The following is a 13,786-nucleotide window of genomic DNA, read 5'->3' as shown; positions in this document are numbered from 1 at the left end:
CCTCCCCCCTGGGGGATGGACAACAGAAAAGTGGGTGATGTCGGACAGGGCAAGATATGACAAAATAATTTATAAATTATCAAGGGCTCATGAGGGAGAAGGGAGTGGGGAGGGAGGAGAAAAAAATGAGCTGATGCCAGGGACTTAGGTGGAGAGCAAATGCTTTGAAAATGATGAGGGCAATGAATGTACAGATGTGCTTTACACAATTGATGTATGTATGGATTGTGATAAGAGTTGTATGAGCCCCTAATAAAACGTTTTAAAAAAAGAACTACAATAAAATGTAAAGTAAATGTAAAATGTAAGATATTATAATAAAATGTAAAGTATAATAAAATGACTGTGCAATAAAACTGTTAAAACAAAAGATGAAAAAATAATGATTAATTATCAAGGGTTCATGAGGGAAGGGGGACACGGGGAGGGACGGGGAAAACGAGGAGCTGATGTCAGCTCAAAACAGTAAACCTTATTTGCATCCTGATCTGCAGAAACTCCACCATAAAAAGAACATCTTCAGATAAGTGGGTCAACCGCAATATAGACGGGCATTAGGTGAAAGGAACCGTGAATTTTGCTGGGTGTGATACCGGCACTGGAGTTACATTGCAACCTGCCTTTCTGCGGTGCCTACTGGAGGCGGAGGAGGGGGATGACATAGAAACAAAGCTCTCGCTTTGACAAGCTCCAGCCAAGGAGCAGGGCGGAGCAGATGCAAGCAGCAGCGGGATGCTGGGAGTACTGCCGCTGGGGCACCTGTGTTCACCTTTACACCTGCAGTCAGAAGTTTCCCTAAGAGACACTAAGACTTCCACACTCCACTGCTTGCAAGGTGCTTCTCCGCCTAGGAGCTCAGGGGACTGCTCACCTGTGGGATGCTGAGTTACAGAGCCCTGGAGGCTTTGACAAGACCCAGAGAAGCTGGGGTGGGTGCTCCACCTACCAAAGACTGCTTCCTCAACCTCAGCCTTTCATTCGCTAGGTTGCCTTTCTACCTTCAAAAGGAGTGTTGGGAAGGGGTGGGGGAGAATGAGGAGGGGTGGTCAGAGGACGAGATGGCGCCTTTGTCCCCTGCTTCTCCTCCATCCTCCAGCAGCCCAGGCCATGGCAGCGGCAGCCTCCAGCAGCAGCCAGGTCTCTGGCCAGTAACAGGGTCCGGGACGTCCCCGGAAGTGGGGTGGGGATGGCTGTCAGAGGCCATCACCAGCCAAGTAAGCTTCTCCCACCTCCTTTTTCTCTAGCACTGGTTCCCAGCTCGTTGGGGACACTGTGTCCCGAGAAGGACCCCTGGCAGCTTCTCAGAAGAGCAACCCAGATTGACAAGTGTGTCAGCACCTGGGGCCCAGTGCCTTTATTCTATCCACACCGTTCTCTCCCCCCCCCTGCCACCCCCCGCCGTTTGGCTGCCTCATTGCCTCTCCCTGGGCGTGAGGAGGTGATCTGTGCTCCAGGGAAGGTAGTCCAAAGCGGATATCCAGGCCGGGAGAGCTTTACAAGCAAACAAAAAACAAATTCCAAATGTGCGGAGGGACTCTGTCCGATCTGAGTGGATTTTCCAGAGATCATAAATGAGCAGCTCCCTCTATTTATTTTACTGATTTCTAAACTAAGACAAAACAACCAGTTGGTTTTAGATGGGCATGCCCCCTCTCTTCCATCCCATTGCCCACCACTCCCGCCTCTGTCCTGGCTGCAACTTCACTTTCTAATGCTGTCTGCGTAGCCCTGGACAGCGTCCGAGGCTGCGACCTCTAATTTACAGACGGCTAAAATAGCCGGCTCCCACCAAATCTACTCCTATCAAGTCCTTGCCGGGGAAGTCCAGTGGGTCGCAGTCGCGTCAGAAAGAAGTACACACTCACTTTTCCAGGACAGCGGGGGTGAAGAGAATGTGCAGTGGCCACTGCACTTTGTAGGAAAGGCCTAGGGCGGCCCAGCCAGATGCGGGCGCCTCCCGGGGCGAGGTCTCCCGAGACACTCCTTCTCTTGCCTGAGCAGCATCTGTACGGATCAGGAAAAAAGAAAAGAGCCCGGACAAAGCAAACAGCGTTCAGGAGACGAGCACGTCCTCCGGCCCACATACAACACACGCAGGCGCCCAAAGGCAGAGGGCAGGGACATGGGGACGGGAGGCTCGCGCACTGTCGAGCCTTCACATCTGGAGGCTGGACAGCAGCCTTCCTTTCCAGCAGCATGACACAGAGCGTGGCCTGGGCACCTCACGCGTGCTCGATGTCCGTCTTTCCCATACACCATTAGGGCCTTGACTGGACAATCTCCAGCGCCCACTGCACGAGCTCTCAGTGCAGGTGCCCTGAGATGGGAAGACAGACGGCGAGGAGAAGAAGGATGGCAGACCTTTGTGCTCCTTCCCATGGTACTCAATGGTCAAGTGCAGCAGAGGGAGGAGGGTGTCGTCATCCAGCAACACCTTGTGTGCCGACTGCTGGAAGGCCACGTTCACATCTGGAAGAAAGAGCACGTGAGCCGATGAGGATCCCGCTCCCCACCGCCGGCCTAACGCGAATCGAGGATGCAGGAGAATTCCGTGGGTTTGCCTGCCTAGCATTCATTCCTCCTCCTGCTGGTATGGTCGCGGCCCTCTCATCGGCCGTGAAGAATCACCCCTGCCCTGCACGATACATGCACCTCCAGTGGGGCTGGTAATACTTGATTCTAGGAGTGAGTAGGTGATCCAGGTGCGATCAAACATCATATAATAGCCTACCCTGTTCCAGGATTGTGTTTAGGGACATGAACAGGACCCAAGCCAGCCAACAAAACTCTCTTCCGACTTAAAAAAGGGAAGCCTTTTGTTCCCAAAACAAGCGAACTGGGATTTCCAAAAAGTTCAGACTCACAGCACACCTATAGGAGAGGGTAGACTGCCTGCTTTTTTTTTTTTTTTTTTGGCGTTTCCAAGACTGTAACTATTTACAGACTTAGAAAGCCCTGTCTTGAAAAAAAAAAAAAAGAGGACCTGATGCAAGGGGCTTAGGTGGAGAGCAAATGCCTTGAGAATGATTGGGGCAGGGAATGTATGGATGTGCTTTATACAATTGATGTATGTATATGTATGGTTGGTGATAAGAGTTGTATGAGTCCCTAATAAAATGTAAAAAAAAAAGAGGAGAAAAAAATGATTAGGGCAAAGACTGTACAGATGTGCTTTATATAATTGATGTATGTATATGTATGAACTGTGATAAGAATTGTATGAGCCCCTAATAAATTGTTAAAATTAAAAAAAAAAAAAAAAGAAAGAAAGAAAGCCCTGTCTTTCTCCTGCAGAGATGCTGGCAGTCTGGAACAGCAGACCTTATGCTTTACAGCCCAATGTGTAACCACGCCGCCACCAGGGCTCCTTCTGAACAGGGACTTAGGAGGATGCAAACTTGAGGCTGCTAAAGGCATCTTGCCACCCCACAGAGACGGCCTGCCTGGAAGCAAAGCAGAGGGAAGATGGGCAGAGACCAGTCTTGACGGCACCATGTGAGTCATTGACCCAAATATGGTTTATAGCCATCAGACCTCTGAGCTTTTCACCTATGTGAACGACTTTTCCCCCTTCTTTTCTTTGCTTAAGCGGGCCTGAGTTGGTTTCCGGGTAGCTACAACTGCGCGTTGGAGCTACAAGTCAGAACCGACCTGATGGCATCCGACAGTAGCAGTCTTATGTCAGCGCAGCGGACAGCTCTTACTACGGGGCTAGAGAAATGGTCACCCTGACCCCTCCCCCGCACACGCCCCGAATTTCCTAATTTTGGTTTTGACCCTTTACCCCACTCCACTTGCGTTTGAATAGGAATGGTCACTGATTGCTCAAAGAGGTACCCACTTTACCCAACAGGCACATTCTAAGTCTCTGACCTCTTTGGGCACCTTGCTCAAATTGGTAATGAGGGCAGGCACAGCACGGCGCTAGACCAGCCCAAGCCTTCTCCCAGGGAAGCTTAGCCTTGCTATTGGAGAGCCTGGCTGTGCCTCCTGCAGTAGAGGGCGCTGTGAGGCATGTTTCTGGCGACACTGACAGTCACCAGAGAGCACAGAAGGCCCAGACAAGACAGGCTAAGAGGGAAAGAAAGAATGCTGACCTATGGACTGTGATAAGAGTTGTAATGAGCCCCTAACAAATTGTTTAAAAAAAAAAAAGAGTTGTACTAGCCCCCAATAAAATGATTAAATAATTAAGAAAAAAGAAAAAAAAAAGAATGCTGACCATCCAAGTGCCTAGTTCAGGTGTTCTCAGGCCTCGCCACACAGCCTGTGGGGTTTCAGACACGTTAGCAAGTACACTTCCCTTTTCTACCCAGGGGAATTCTGATTAGGTGTCCATCATTCACAACCCGAAGAGTTCGACTACAACACGGCAAGTAGCAATACGCCCCAGTAGATCCCGTAATGCATAGTTGGCCATCCTCCACTGAGATAAAATACCTGGTGGGCAGGCCAGCATCAACTCTTCCTGGAAGGGCCACGGGCCTGTGTGCGTTAGCAGCTTAACTGAAAGGGCCATGTTGGGGAGCACTGTCCTGTAACGCACCAGGCTGCTCTGCCAGGGACCGGGGTCAAATGGGTTGGCAGCTGCCGTAACTTGTGAGCGCTGGCACTTACCATGCTCAGTCACTGCGGTGGGCGGCGTCTTCAGCATGTGCTGAGCGGTGTCAATGAAGGCCTGGAACAGCTCTCCGCGTCCCAGAAGGTAAAAGTCTTTAATGATCTGAGGACAGAGTTTCCATGTACAGCTCAGTAAGCCAGCAGCACCAGGAGCGTCTCACTCTCCTAAGGGAATGGCATGCACAACAGAATTCCCATTCTCATCAGTTTGAGGCCAACCCACAAAAGGAGCTGGGTTTTTGGTGTTTGCAGGGGGTACAGTTAGCAAGGCCTCACAGCAGGATGAGTGGTGCGGGTCGGGAATGTGTGGTGGATGGTGACACAGTTATATCGTGGCAGGAGAAACTGCAGACCCAGTCTTTGCATTCCAGTAGGTGTCGAGGGTGAGGTGCTCACATGGGCACAACCAGGCAAGGCCACTCTGGAAGGCTGGGTACAGGCAGCCTCAGGAAAGGTTAGGGGAGGCTAGCCATTTCCCACCACTATCCTTTTAAGGATTGAAGAGCCAAGACGTTACCTTTAGCTGACCCAGTAAATCCGACTCTTCCACCATAAGCTTCCAGAGATGCTGGGAAAAGAAGCAACAACGAACAAAAGTGATTTTAGTTACCGGGGTGGGGTGTGGGGTGGGGGGTGTGTGTGTGTATGTAGTGTTTGTGCAAATCCAGCAGTGTATTGGGGAATAAGTACATCGAGGCTTGCAATGAAAGGAAACTTCACAGTGAAAAGGTATGGGGAGGGGAAGGATGGGGGGAGGGGAAAGGATTGGGGGGAAAGGTCCTGAAATTAGAGTGGCGATGAGTACACATAATGCACCCACGAGACCAGTGGGCAGTATACTTTCAGATGGCTGAAATGTTAGATCGCATGTTATGTGATTTTTTACCACAATTAAAAATATCTAAGGGTTCATGAGGGAGGGGGGAGGGAGGGGGAAAATGAGCAGCAGATATTAAGGGCTCAAGTAGAAGGCAAATGTTTTGAGAAGGATGATGGCAACAAATGTACATATGTGCGTGACACAATGGATATTGTAGGGATTGTGATAAGAATTGTACGAGCCCCCAATAAAATGATTTAAACAAAAAAACAAAAAATAAACTCTCATAGATTAAACACAACTGAGGGAGTATGGTCACATTACCTTTTGCATTTTATTTTTGAAATCTGAATTTCATATAATTTTATATGTCATAAAATATTATTTTGACCTTTACAGTCATTAAAAAAAGTCAGCAGACTGAATTTGGCTCTCAGTTATTGTTAGTCATTGTGATTCTTCACTGTTGAAGAAAAATTTAAATCCATTTACTTGAAATATAAACATTCTCAAAAAATATCTATACATATTAATGTGAATGCCATCTACCACAGGAAAGATGAGGGAAAATCATGTGATCATTGTAATACTCATAATCAATACCAACTCATAGTGACTCTACAGGACAGGGTAAAACTGCCCCTGTTGGTTCCTGAGACTCTAACTGTAAAGATGAGCAGACAAATCGAATGTAAACATTTAGAAAATATTGATGGTGATGTGCACATATGCTTGATACAAATGATGTTTGGATTGTTATAAGATCTCTAAGAGGCCCCAATAAAATGATCTTTAAAAAAAAAAAGATGAGCAAAAAGCCTCATCTTTCTCCTAGGGAGCAGCGGATGGTTTCAAACTGCTGACCTTGCGATTAGCAGGCAGGGCTCCTTTCTGTGGCATATGGCCATTAAATAACTGAAAAGAGATCAACTAATGCAAAGAAGCATTTGACAAAATTCAACATCCATTCATGATGTAGACAGGAAAAGGGAGAAAAAAAGGAGAGAGAAATAGAAGGAACGTCTTTATGCTTACAACATAATATTGTCTGACGTAGAAAGGTTAAGGTAGTTCTTCTGCCTCAATTATTAAAGGGGACGCTTTTAATCTGTTCTTATCCCCCAACTCTCTCCAGTTAGCTAAGCTCTGAGTACATCAAGAAGATACAAAAAGCCAAGTACTCAATTTCTAGGGCACTAATCCATCTTCACTTAAAAAATCAATATACTATATATATGTACATGTACAGACAGAGAGACAGCCACAGAGCGCACCTCTGCCACGGTGCTCCGGATGCGATCCACCACCTGCTCAAAGTCCACGAGGCTGAAGAGCGGCTGCTGCTTGAGTCGATGCAGCTCTGCGGCAAACGTGTCCTCCTGGTTTTTCAAGATGGAGCCTGTCAAACAGGAAGACACCATCAAAGGAAGTCAAAGAACCCCCAGCAGAGGCCAGGCTCTCCGAGGGCTGGTCCTGGGTGGGCAGCATCTCTACTGGCTTCTCAGGAGGCACCCAGAGTGTCCACATCGCCCCTCCTGGAGCCCGGCCGGCTGTCGGCCCACACAACCCTCCGTCAGAAGAGCCTCTGGAGAAGGAGGGCCCCGGGCAGAGGTGCTGTACCTTTCCGAGCGAGGCTCACGTTTTGATTCTCGAACATCTGGACAGATTCTCCGACAAAGAGGATTTTCTCAGCAACCCTTACTGGGATGTAGGAGGGCAGAATCTCCACCCGCAGGGAGAACTGCTTCAGGGACGGGGCCAGCATGTTCTCTTCCTCAATCAGGCGCTGGTCAAGGGGATAATCCACATCAGACCGGATGAAGAAAGGAAACAGGACAGCGTCCACCAAGCCTCCCAGCCACCATGACTCCTTCCCAGAAGGCAGGCCTTGGCAGCTGAAGCGGCCCAATACTCACTGCTGCTGCATTTCATTCTCAGGCAGCAGGGTGGCTTCTTAGACTGGATTTTAGTTCTCATGCTACCTTAACTAGCTGTGTAAACACGTGTACAAGAAATCATTCCGTCTGGAGCCCAATTTCATTTTTACAAGGACAACGGGGCCTAATCGTCTCCAGGTGTCATGGTTTTGTTGGAAATGCAAAATGTTAGGCCCCCGCCAAAGGTATAGAATCGGAAAACCTGGGGAAGGGCCCAGCAATCCGCTAGAACCGGCCCTGCAGATGATCTTGATACTCAGAGGTGTGAGAACCACTGATGGAGCCCACAGCACCCAAACACCTAGCTGTCCAATCACAGACCCTCCTGTTCCCTAACCTGAGTTTGATCTGACCCGCTCTAGTCCCACCCCGGAGCCCCTGGCTCTATGCTCTTGCCTTGTGAGCTGTACTGTTTGCCCCTTCCGATTGGGGCCCCAGGGACGGTGTTCCTCTGAGCAGGCTCCCCAGCCCTGCCTCTTATCCTCTAGCTCCCCATACCACTCCCTTAGATATCAACATCTGTGTCTCTGGTTCAGCGTCGTCTTAACATCTTACATATCTTTAAAGTCACAGCTCTCTGAAACTATAAAAACCACGAGCTGTTCAGAGAGAGAGGCAAAGAAACAACAGTTCATGGAACCTCTTACCAGAGTTACCAGTGGATGCCGCCCCCAATCTGTCTTTGACCTACACTGTTGCCCTGAGCTCCACAACTGGACTCTCTCCCCGCCCCAAACCCAGCTATGTCCTCCTCACTCACCCTGCGGCAGGAGGGAGTCTGGGCATCACTCCCGCCTCCTGATCCAGAGCCAGCTAATCACTGTGGTCTGACGCCCCTCCTACACATCACAAGCCCCTTTCCTCATCTCCCCAGTCTCAATTAGCCTTGGCTTAGGGTGCTCTGATTTTTCACAGAAGTATTCCCCAAAGCGTTTTCTAATGGATCGACTTGCTTGTAGTCCTTCTTGTGATTCCACCCACTGCACCCAGAGTAATTTTTCCATCATGCACATCTGATCATATTTTTGTTTTGCTTAAAATTCTTCACTGGTTCCCAGGTCTTTTCAAGTTTAAATGCCTTCCCATGGCTTACAAACAAGGGCCTGCAATGATCTTGCCTCTATCTTTTCCCTCTGGCCCTCCACATTTTCCATTTTACTCCCCACAGCAGAATTTCTCTTGAACTGAGTGGTCCTCCAAATGAGCCTTGTCCTTCTTGGCCTCTCTATCTGCACACATCAGTCCCTCAGCCTGGTACATTTCGTACCCTCTCCTCCCCGAGTCCTTTGCAATTTACCCATTCTGCTCAAGACTTCAGTAGTGCCTCTAGGGCAGTGGTTCTCAACCTGTGGGTTGCGACCCCTTGGGGTTATTGAATGATCCTTTCACAGGGGTTGCCCGATTCATAACAGCAAAATGACAGTCATTTTGTTTGGGGGTCCCCACCACATCAACTGTCTGAAAGGGTCGTGGCATCAGGAAGGTGGAGAACCACTGCTCTAGGGCTAAGACCAAGAATAACGACATTTCTCCTTTCCGAGAACTCAGGGCACTGAGAGGTCACGGTTTACTTCTTCAAGGGCATTTCGTGGACACAGTTCTCAAGAGATATTCAATAAAATCTTATAGTAGGATAAATATATGGATGAAGACAACACAGGACCCTGGGGAGGTCTAACCAAAACTCCAAAACCCCATTTCAGAGCTCATCTTGTAAAGATGAGACTTAGCTTTTTAAATGGATCTATAGGAAAAGGAAAACAAAAGGCCTCTTGCTAGTGCATTTTCTGTCACAGCCTCACATTAGCTAAAACCAAGGCAAGTGTTTCCATCCAAAGGACTTATGCTCGGTGCCCAGGCTGAGGAGCTGGAGGATTGCTCTCTGACCAGTCAGCTGGTGGCTGTTTGCGGCCTGGGACGGGGAGTTGGCAGGCGTCTCGCAGGGCTCTCACCAAGTCCTGGAGTTCCTTCAACTGCTTTCCTGTCAGGCCCCCAATGCCTAGGTCCTCCTCATCCTCTTCTGGCTGGGCAGAGACATTACCCGAAGATGGGCCCTGTTTGATGAAGAACTCTTCGTGCTGGTCCAAGAGGAGTCCGTGAAGCATCCAGGCGGAGAGCTGCTTATACATGACCCCATGACACACGGCCAGGACTCTAGGGGTAAGGAAAGCCAGAGCCTTAAAAAAGTCCACTCGGGGAGCATGCAATCCCCCAGACGCCACAGAGTCAACACGTCCAACCGCTACAGGATACCCGGAGGCCTGAGAATTTGAAGCATCATAAGGGATGGCCAATGGCTCAAAAGAACTTTAACTTAGATGCTTGTGGATGGTAAACTTCAAATCTAATACCAAGAAAGTTACAATTAAGTGGCTCTGGTTAAGTGTCCTTTTCACTAGCATAAATACAGCGTTTCTCCTTTTGGCAGATGCGTCCAGGGAAAGCAGGTTCAATATGTGAGAAGCAGCCTCTATCACAGGGCCGCGCCACAGACAAGGAAGAGAAAGGGGAAATTGACAACAAAGTAGCAGAAACTACTTGAATCAAGTGCTGAAACTTCACACCACCACCAACGAAACATACTGATTTCTGATATGACCACATATAACATTCATGCCACAAAGGTTTAACTTGAATTTAATCACGAGGAAAGAGGTAAGTTCAGATTGTGGAACATTCTGTGTGACACAAGTGGCATTTGTTAAAAATGTCCATGTCATTATAAACCAGAAGAAAGCAAGAGAGATTACTGTAAATGAAAGGGGACAAACAACAACAACAACAAACCCCCAAGTTTTTTACATTCTCATAGCATATGGTCTCTGAAAAAAATAACAGCTCTGCAGGTCTTTTGGGGGCAACTGAAAAATCTGAATGTTCTGGATCTTCTATTTTTCAATAAATTCTAACTGTTGGGGGGTGTAATTTTGATATTGAGTTACATAAGAGAAGGTCTTTTTTCTAAGGAGTTCTAAGTGGAAATATTAAGGGTTAATTGTTATGATATCTGGAGGTATTAAGTGATTCAGCAAAAAAAAAAAATGTGTGTATAGAGAAACTGTAGAAACTATAGACCAAAAGTTAACCCTGGGCATCTCAAAGGATTTGAGATTAGAGATGATTTCTACGTTCTCACCTTTGCAGGTCTACAAAGGGGTACCTCCGCAAACCGGATTTTTTTTCTTTTCAAAGCTATGTATTTTACTATTTTACCAAACAACCTATCACCTTCAAAGTACTCTCCATTACACTTAATACATGTGTCAAATCTGTGACTCCATTCTTGGAAACATTTTCAAACTCATCTCTTTGGATGACTGACAGCATCTTCTTTTTTTTTTTTTTTTCATTACCTCTTCTATGTCATCAATTCACTGTCCTTTCATATCCCTCTTCATTTACGGAAACAAAAAAGTCAGAGAGCAAGGTCAAGTGAGTAAGGTGCATGGAGCAAGAAAAGGATGATTTTTGCCAAAAAGGCACACTGAGATGAACACATGAGCAGGTGCAGTGTCGTTCGTGGTGGCAAAACCAGTCCCTCGTCTGCCACAAATCAAGCCTTTTTTGTCCCACTGTTACACAATCTTTTCAAAACATTTAAATAAAAAGCTTGATTAACAGTATGACCTTGACTAATAGTATAAAGAACTCCAAAAGCACCATGAGTTGATATTTTTTTCCAATCGGGAAATTGATAGACATCCAGTCAATCGACATTTCACCTTTTTTGAAGCGAGAAAACCACTTGTACACTTGAGTTTTTCTCATAGTGCTGTGCTTGTAAGCTGTGTTCAACACCAACATAGTTTCTGCATTTTTTCCTCAGCAGGAAACAAAATTTCACAGTCGCACACGGTTCTCTTAAATTGGCCATCAAAAAATATGAGGTTTGAGCGAAGCTTTTACAGAAACATTCACTGTGACCAGAGAGAACCTTCCCAGGTGATGCCACTGTGTGCACTGACTCAGAGCGAGCTGCTAGCTGTTTGCTGCGGCAGGAGAAATACGCACTTACAAAAGCTCTGCTCCACCCAGCCCAATTCCAGTGTTTGGGGGCAGCCCTCGGAGTTACTACAATCAAAGTGCACTTCTCTGTTAGAAAGAAGAGCACAGTAATGTCTCTGAATTATGTTCCAGCAAGTGTCCTGCTGTGCTGAGGATCTACCTGGGCAGAGGGAAAAGTGGGACTGGCAAAGAGCTTTGAGGAGATGATCTACTCCACTGTTGCAATTAATGATATTCCCTTTTTAAAAGCCAGGAGGAAAAACAGTTATGTGCTTCTTTAAAAGTCAAACACGGAGGAGGTGGGGAAAGGAAAACAAAAGGATGAATACAAGGAAGAAAAGGGTAGTGGGGTCATGGGGCATTAATCCACCCAAGGGGAGGGTATTGTTTATATCTCCACAGGGAAAGTGGGACCAGACTTCAACCCAGTGTCGCAAGGTGTGAATGCAATATCCCGGCGTGGAGGAGGGAACCGGTGGAGAGGTCTGGGAGGCTGGACCCAGCACCATAAATTAAGTGGATTCCTGCCCTTCCCCCGAAAAGAATTTGTTCCAAAGGACGACATTGACTCTGCAGCTATGGGAGATGGACATATTTGATCAGAGCACACGGGAGCAGATGAAGGGGCAGGAGGAGAGAGTGGAGCACAGCCTGGCCCACCAGGCCGTGATGATGATGTTCCTGAGTAGAGCAGCCAGTCCACAGAGAGAACAACATGGCTGGCCCTACTATGAGACATGATGCCCCTCAGTGACTAAGGGCGATACAGGGGACAGCACCGGAGACACAGTGTGGGAATTGCACCTGACCTGATCCCACCAAACCGAGGCAAATCACTGGGGGAGTGCAGCGGAACAGCAAGGGAATGGAGTGGCAAGGTCCCCAGGGAATGCTGAAAGTGGACTTTGGGGCCAGGGCGTGGTGCCCCAACAGACTGGACTGGAAAATGCTCCTAAGGGCCAGCAAACGATCCCTGAACTAACTACAAGCTTTTCTCTTGTGAACTGTTTTGTTCTGTTCTTTTTCAGTGGTTTGTTTTGGTTGTTTTGTTGTCTGGTTGTATACTGTTGCTTTGTTTTCCTCTGTCTAGTTTTCGTGCATGTTAGTGACTCCACAGGTCTGTCTGAATAGGACAGGCTGGATGAACTATCTGGATGAAAAACAACGGGACCAACAGTTCCGGGGGGACTTGGGGTGGGGGGGTAAGGAGGGGTAAGGAAGTGGTGTTAACAAACCCAGGGACAAGGGAAAAACATGGGACCCCAAATGGTAGAGAAGGGGGAGTGGCAGGCCTGGTGGGAAATGATCAAGGGTAAGGTTGCTTAGAGAAGAGGTATACTCTAGCCCAGGTGGCGATGAAGCATGGTAGTAGGGCAGGAGGAAGGTCAAGGGAGATGGAGGAAAGAGCTAGGAGTCAAAGGGCATTCATGGAGGTCTAGACAAAGACATGTACATGCAAATATATATAGGAGGATGGGGAAATAGATCTATGTGTCTATATTTATAGGTCAAGTATTAAGGTGGCGGAAGGACCTTGGGCCTCTACTCAAACACTCCCTCAATGCATGAATACCTTCTTTTATTAAATTGGAACTCTATGATGCTCACTCTCCCAACACAACGGCTGGAGCCAAAGTGGGTGAACAAGTAAATGTGGTGAAGAAAGCTGATGGTGCCCGGCTATCAAAAGAGATAGTGACTGGGGTCTTAAAGGCTTGAAGATAAACAAGCGGCCATCTAGCTCAGAAGCAACAAAGTCCACATGGAAGAACACACCAGCCTGTGTGATCGAGTGGTCCCAAAGGGATCAGTTACCAGGCATCAAAGAACAAAAAATCATATCATTGACTGCACACCTCCATGATAGGATCGCTGAAGACAAATGGGTGCATAAGCAAATGTGGTGAAGAAAGCTGATGGTGCCCGGCTATCAAAAGAGATAGTGTCTGGGGTCTTAAAGGCTTGAAGGTGAACAAGCGGCCATCTAGCTCAGAAGCAAATAAGCCCACATGGAAGAAGCACACCGGCCAGTGCGATCACGAGGTGCCCAAGGGACCAGGTATAAGGCATCATGCAAAAAAAAAAGATATGTGTGTGTATGTATGTGTATATATGTGTATATGTATATATGTATGTGTATATATGTATATATATATCATATTAAATGAAGGGGGAAGTGCAGAGTGGAGACCCAAGGCCCAAGTGTCGACCAATGGAGATCCCCTCATAGAGGGGTTTAGGAGAGGAGATGGGTTAATTAGGGTGTGAGGTAGTATCGATGAAGAACACAGCTTTCCCCCAGATCCTGGATGCTTCCTCCCCCCAACTACCATGATCCGAATTCTACCTTGCAGGGCTGGATAGGACAGAGGCTGTACACTGGTGCATATGAGGGTTGGAGGTA

The 13,786-nt window shown here is 47.6% G+C and overlaps 1 protein-coding gene across 1 annotated transcript in view; it reads right to left on the bottom strand.

The window, feature by feature from the left end:
* Positions 1-13,786, bottom strand: part of TUBGCP4 (tubulin gamma complex component 4) — a 36,164-nt gene that overhangs the window by 7,739 nt on the left and 14,639 nt on the right. Inside the window, exons 7-13 of the mRNA XM_075532179.1 lie at positions 9,330-9,531; positions 7,061-7,226; positions 6,715-6,839; positions 5,138-5,188; positions 4,618-4,723; positions 2,362-2,469; positions 1,866-2,004 (exon numbers count right to left, since the gene is read on the bottom strand). Of these exons, the coding sequence (XP_075388294.1) occupies positions 1,866-2,004; positions 2,362-2,469; positions 4,618-4,723; positions 5,138-5,188; positions 6,715-6,839; positions 7,061-7,226; positions 9,330-9,531 (897 nt within the window). The remainder of the gene's footprint in view (positions 1-1,865; positions 2,005-2,361; positions 2,470-4,617; positions 4,724-5,137; positions 5,189-6,714; positions 6,840-7,060; positions 7,227-9,329; positions 9,532-13,786) is intronic.

The sequence above is a fragment of the Tenrec ecaudatus genome, chromosome 14, assembly GCF_050624435.1.
Source record: "Tenrec ecaudatus isolate mTenEca1 chromosome 14, mTenEca1.hap1, whole genome shotgun sequence".
Taxonomy (NCBI): Eukaryota; Metazoa; Chordata; class Mammalia; order Afrosoricida; family Tenrecidae; genus Tenrec; species Tenrec ecaudatus.
The sequence above is the reverse complement of the archived record's forward strand: the minus strand, read 5'-3'. Positions and strand labels throughout refer to the sequence as shown.